Genomic DNA, 6,444 nt, shown 5'->3' with positions numbered 1-6,444 from the left:
CTCTAAAGAAGATAACAAAGCATTCACCTGAACAAGTATTTTAATGTAATAAACAAAGAAATGAAAGTAAAATTGCTATTTCTTGCATTTAATTATAATCTTTAATACCATGTTATTGTTGAGTTGGAGTACTTCATGGACATCATAAAGGAACATGATGTCTTGTGAAATTGCAAAGAATTTGGTGAAACATACAGAGAGAAAATGGTTTCTTGTAGCATCGATTCCCTGAGCCAAAATCACATCTTCAATGCTATCTGGATGGCTTCTTTCCCAATCAATCATATAGACCTAAAAAAAGACATGTCACTTGCAATGAAAAAAGACATGTCGTATCGACGAGAAATCTCACAACTTAAATCTTATAGACCTGAAAGAGGGTATTTAATTTTTTTAGTAAAAGAAAAAATCATTTTACTATTTTTTTTAAATAAATTGACATTAAGCATATAATACAGGGTTTTCATCAACCAAGAAGATTACCATACTAAAACTCAAACACCCCACCCATGCAAACTTGTAAACAGCCGAGTACCCAAATACCGGAAATACCTGAGCTGATTTGATAGAGTCGCGATGAAACTGACATACTTTTCCTAAAGCATAAACCGCATTATCATATGCCATTATATTATCAGGCTGGAGGGCATTTGGGTGTCTTATTACAAAATTTAGCCTTGAAATAACCTCTGAAAAAATCAATAAAAAAGTCAACAAGTCAATTAAAAGTCAATATAGAATGGAAAGAGAAAGGATTTGCAAGATCTAATTTACCTCCAACAAGAGGTTTAATTACAGAGCCGCCATGTTCTGCACACACGCCAAGTCCATATAAAGTTGCCTAAAAAAAGTCAGCAAGTTAACAAGTGTAAAATCGTAAATATGAAATTATATACACAAATTCTGACCTGTTGGATATCTGGATTCTCATCATTGCATGCGTCAACAAGGAAAGGGATCTATGTAGCATAATATCTGGTTTGTAATTAAAAAAAATATTAAAAAAAATATGAAGGTTAAAAAGGTAATTATGGTAAGTACTATGCAAGGTAATGTACTTTAAAGCTGTTTGCGACACTGCTCTGCCATGTTATCAAAGATTCAAATAGCAATTCATCTCTCTTCTGTTGTCTTATCCTTGCCCTTCAAAACATTAAAAATAATAAATCTAATTGCTTTAAAAAAATGTATAATCAAAATAAGAAAATAAAAAATGAAATTGGGATTAGAATACTCAATACTTACCCACATGGGCATTATTTAAGATGATAACTCATCAAAGAAAGGTAAAAAGGAAGCTTTAAATGTTTCCACTAAAGTTCCCAAAATTTCACCAACGTCTTAACAAAAAATAGTCAAACAGATAAGGTTTATAAGATTCATGTCAATAGTAAAAAAAATGGTTATTTGTTGGGAAAAAAGAAAAGTCAACAAACTTGGTCAAAGACTTCTTCTTCTTGCTCTTTTTCTTCTTTAAGAAGCTCTCCTTCTTTTGCATCAAAATCTTCAGCATTTGTCCTTTCAGCTCTTTCTTTTTTTCTGCTTGAACTTGCTGTAATCACCTGTTTTATTTCATCAACAATGCTTCTCACTTGATTTTCATCTAAAGAAAATGTCAAAAATTGGAAAAAAAAAACATAAATCTAATGTTTAAAAATTTACCTGTTCTTGCAAGCCAACCACAAGCTCTCTGAGCATGAACTCACCATGTTTCTCTCTCAAGAAGGTAAGACCTGAAGGATAGACATTGATGTTAGATCCACCCAAAAGTAAATGTAAATCACATAGGACTTTTCACAGCTTATCTAAGAAAAGTTTATATAATTTGTGGTTCTTTATTTATTACTAATGATAGATAGCCAACTACAGTCGACAACTTTATACTTTCCTCTTATAAACTTTCATCTAGTGAAGATCAATTTTAGCTGATCATATGAATGATGTGTTTTTCATCACTTACACAATAAATTCAATTTTCTATCAAGTACATAAAGTAAGCTTTTTTTATGAGGAAATGAAATTCAATTGTATATATAGTACATCAATAGTGACTATTAATTCAAAAAACAACACCTATCAGAGAGAGAGAGAGAGAGAGAGAGAGAGAGAGAACCTTTGAGAAATAATAACCTTCAGGCACAAATATTTGATGGCTTAAGTTGCCCTCATTGGAAGAGCCACCATCAACTAAAATTGTTTGTGTGTCAGCTGAATTTCATTTTCTAAGGTGAATTGGAGATCTTGATTTTGGTACAGGAGGCTGAACTCCTTTTAGCTCAAGTGTAACAACTTATGCATCTTCTTTGTACAGATCCAAATGAGACTGTTGTTTGCATCAGCTATGAATAGTCTCCCTGACAAACAACATTAAAAAAGTTTAATGATATGTACTCTATAATGAGACTGTTGTTTGGAGACTTCAGATATAATAAGAAATCAATTGAACTTGGGAATTAGGAGAAAGAAGAAAAGAACACAAACCTTTGCATAACAGTTAAGCTACATAACATCTGGAATATTCCTTGAGCATGAAAAATTCCCAACATAATCAAACCCTAACTTACAGAACCATGAAATCAAAAATAATAGAGATGCAAAATGAGTATATTCAAAAGAAGTTGAAGGATTTCCAGTTAGCAATGGAGTAAATCGTACCTGTAGATGTCGTTATTTAGATATGTAGAGAAGAAGAGAGGCAAGTCATGGCGTGTGAACAGATAAGCCGATATTAACATAGAATCTTCAAGAGGATTACTCGGTGGAGAAAACCTAAAACTATCGATGGAGATTTTTGTGAGGAGTGATAAAGATGGAATCGGGGAAAAGTTGGACCAGGGATTATCGTGAAAGTCAACCGTTAATTCTCCCATCCTTTTGCTTGAATTTGAAACCTAAATCGTGTTTGAACTGGGTGATATGGAAATGTTCAGACAAAATATGGAGAACAAAGGCAAAAGAGAACGAGACAGGGTTTTCAAAAAAAATGGGATTTTACTTTTTCCCCTTTCTACTACCGAGTACAACAAGGGAATCAAAGTCGTTGCAGACATAGTTATAAATCACAGAACAGGGGAAAAGCAAGATGGAAGCGGGAAATACTATATCTTCGAGGGTGGAACTCCAGATAAACGCCTTGATTGGGGATCTTCCTTGATTTTTAAAGACGACGACTATTGTGTTGGCAATGGAAATATCGACACAGGAGATCCCATTACAGGTTCCCCAGTCATCGATCACGTAAACCCTATAGTCCAAAAGGAGTTATCTGATTGGATGAATTGGCTCAAGATTGAAATAGGGTTTGATGGGTGGCAATTTGATTACGTAAAAGGGTATTCCTCGAGTTTCACCAAGATCTACATGACCAACACCTCTCCCGATTTTGCAGTTGGAGAGCTATGGAGCTCGTTAGCTCATGGGCAAGATGAAAAACCATATTAAAATCAAGATAACCATAGAAATGAACTTATGAAGTGGGTGGAAGAAAGGGGGGTTTTGGCAGGGATGATCTAGGGTTTTCAGCCAGTGGAAACAAAGCGGGCTTTTTAATTTTTGGATTTCATTTCCCCCTTGGAATGAAACGCGCGTTTCATTAAAATTTATAAAGCGATATGGTTAGACGACGCACATTTTATTTAAGGTGCCCTCCGTTTTTTTATTAGACACTAATTTTAGGGCACGCAAAAATTCGCGCCCTCTATGCTTCATATTTTGGAAAACTGACATCAACTTTTAGGGCACGCTCAAATACGTGTCCTCTATCAGCGCGTGTCATTGATTGCGCGTCGTAAAAGGCTGTTTTTCTAGTAGTGTCCCTAGCTATTTTGGGATTTTCCTCAGTTATTATGGGATTTTCCCCAGTTATTATTCGAAGTGGGATTTTACCCAGTTGTTACGGGATTTTCCCCATTTATTATTCGAAGTGGGATTTTCCCTAGTCATTATGGGATTTTCCCAAGTTATTATTCAAAGTGGGATTTTCCCCAATTATAGTGGAATTTTCCCAGTTGTTATTTAAAGTGGGATCTTCCCTAGTTATTAGCTAAGCAATATTTATCTCAGGTGAAAAGCAACGTAAGCATCTTTAAAGGTCTCCTAACATGGGGCCTTCTCTACCCAGACTCCAAAGATCATATGGAACTAAAGGGATCATAACTCAAGATTTCTCCTAAATCAGAAGATTGCGAAACCTAAAGATCATCGGGTTCTATCTATCTTTAAAATTGTTTTTCCTAAATAATGATGAAGGGTTTATTCTCTTGAAGATCTTAACTATTTTAAGATCCCAAATCAATAACTAACTATTTCATGTTATTTGGATCTTAAGAGTTCTTGTAAAACCTGAACTATTTAGGATCTTGATTGCATAAGGATCCTTAGAAGAAAATTAAGTATTGTGGGTTATTAAGTATCCTAACAACCCAAAGATCCTCATAAATCCTACTACTACAATCATATCAACCACGCAAGCAAAGAGAAATACGAATCAACTGGTGGGATGTCAAGTCCACCAAGCAAATTACACCCTTTTTTTGCAAATAGAACGTAATATAATGGTAAAAAGGGGTATCGATCCTCGTGGAAATGGTTGTATTCAATCACCAATACAATCCAATAGAACTAGTGTAAATAAACTAACTAACTACAATTGAAAAAGGGGGGGGGGGTGTTATGATTGCTTAAAAACTAAAAGACTTGAATAACTAAAAAAAACTTGCAATTAAGCAAAGATGGTGAGATGCTCAAATATTGGAGAGAATTGGCTAACCAAGGCAATTCAACACAATGAACATTTGTTTGTTTATCATTTGGATTCAATATGAAGCTTATCATTCATCCCAAATTGGTTATAGAAATCATGAAGCATGATATGCCAAGATTCCTCATACGTAGTATGGAGGTTGGGGAAGCCCATAACGCACCTTCTTAATCAAAATCAATGATTCAATTGAAGCAATTAAACTCAAGAAGTTGATTAGCATTAAGAATGAAGGAATTCACAATTCCTAGAGGATGTCAATGCTTACACATCCATAGAAGAGTCATGATTCATAAGCTAGAGATGATTTCTACCATCATAAAGTCCTTGTTCTAAGTAAATTTAATGATTCAATGCTAAACCAAATAAATAAACCAACAAATTCTCATTCAAGTACCAAGCTCATGATCAAAGTATTAAACAAGCATAAGAGATATGAACTAGAATCATAAACATAAGATAAATGATAATTAAGCATGAATCCTTCAAAAACCCACAAATATCCAAGGGTTTTAGCCAAAGTTAACTAAGATATAGAAATTAGCCACTCATGGAAACAAAATAACAATCACAAAAAGTGTAATTGCATAAAGAAACTACCAATTACTTAGAAAGATGAGAAGAATGAGTATCAAGCTCCAAAATCGCCTCTAATGGTCCCCAATGGAGGAAAATCAAAGTGTATCTGAAAGATCCAACCCCCAAGGTAAATGGTGAACAAAATGACAAAAATGCTCAAAAGTGTGCAGTTGCGCGGGTACCCGCGCAAGTGTTGCGCGACTGAGACTTCACCCTCACAAGTGTTGTTGGAATGATATTCGTCTGTTTTTCTCCACTACACCACTCCACTACCCAAGATTCCCCTGGTCCCCTCCATGCCTCACATGATTCAAATTTGGCTAAGCACCTTCAAGTTTTAAATATGGATAGTCCATGCCCAAAATAACAATCCATGACCCATCTTCAAAAGCCCACTTCATCCAAATCTTCAAATTTTTAAGCCCAAATTTCCTTTGATAGATCCGTAAAGCCCATTAATGCATCGAAAATCCAACTAAGCCCAACTGCAGTCAAACCGCAACCGCAACGATCTCCAAAACCCTGCAAAATATCTCCTACAAAATAGAAAGTACCCGATACGATCCATGATAAAGAAAATAAAGAATATACAATGCAACACTAATAAAAAGAGCTAAAAATACTAAAATAAACTAATAAAAATAAGGAAATAAAATAAGCTATCAGCAACCATAACATGAAGTTAAAAAGGGATTTCCCATCAACCCCACAAAAATATATTGTTTACAAACAAAGATGTTAAATTATTTTTACTAATCAAAACTAACGCTAGGTTTAGTCATCCCTAACTGGGGTCTTCTCTCTCTTTTCATTCTTCTCTTCCTATTCCTTCTTTCTCTTATCTTCTTCTCCTTCTTCTTTCCTTTCCTATGCAGGATCCTGACAAGCGTTGGCAGGCCTACTGATAACGTCTATTTTATACATATATTTATGACGTTTTCTTATTATTTTATACGATTTTTTATGTTATTTAGAACTAAAAGACACTTAATATGATTTGAAATGTTCAATTACAGTTAAAATAGGAGCTGGAATGCAAAAGGAGGAGAAAGGAGCTAAAAAGACACAAACATGATGTTGTTGGACAGCTTAACCCCTAATCAGTG

The 6,444-nt window shown here is 34.6% G+C and overlaps 1 protein-coding gene across 1 annotated transcript; it reads left to right on the top strand.

Annotated features, from left to right (window-relative positions):
- Positions 1-2,937: 2,937 nt before the first annotated feature.
- LOC111904424 (alpha-amylase) lies at positions 2,938-3,441 on the top strand. The gene has a single exon (XM_023900194.2). It carries the CDS (start codon positions 2,938-2,940, stop codon positions 3,439-3,441), a length of 504 nt encoding a protein of 167 aa, XP_023755962.2.
- Positions 3,442-6,444: the final 3,003 nt, after the last annotated feature.

This window comes from Lactuca sativa, chromosome 8 (genome assembly GCF_002870075.4).
Source record: "Lactuca sativa cultivar Salinas chromosome 8, Lsat_Salinas_v11, whole genome shotgun sequence".
In the NCBI taxonomy this organism is placed as follows: domain Eukaryota; kingdom Viridiplantae; phylum Streptophyta; class Magnoliopsida; order Asterales; family Asteraceae; genus Lactuca; species Lactuca sativa.
Note: the sequence above shows the minus strand (reverse complement) of the source record. Positions and strands in the feature narration are given on the sequence as shown.

Coding starts and splice junctions, on each gene's coding strand:
- LOC111904424 (XM_023900194.2), top strand. CDS start 2,938: ATGGAGAACAAAGGCAAAAGAGAACGAGACAGGGTTTTCAAAAAAAAT.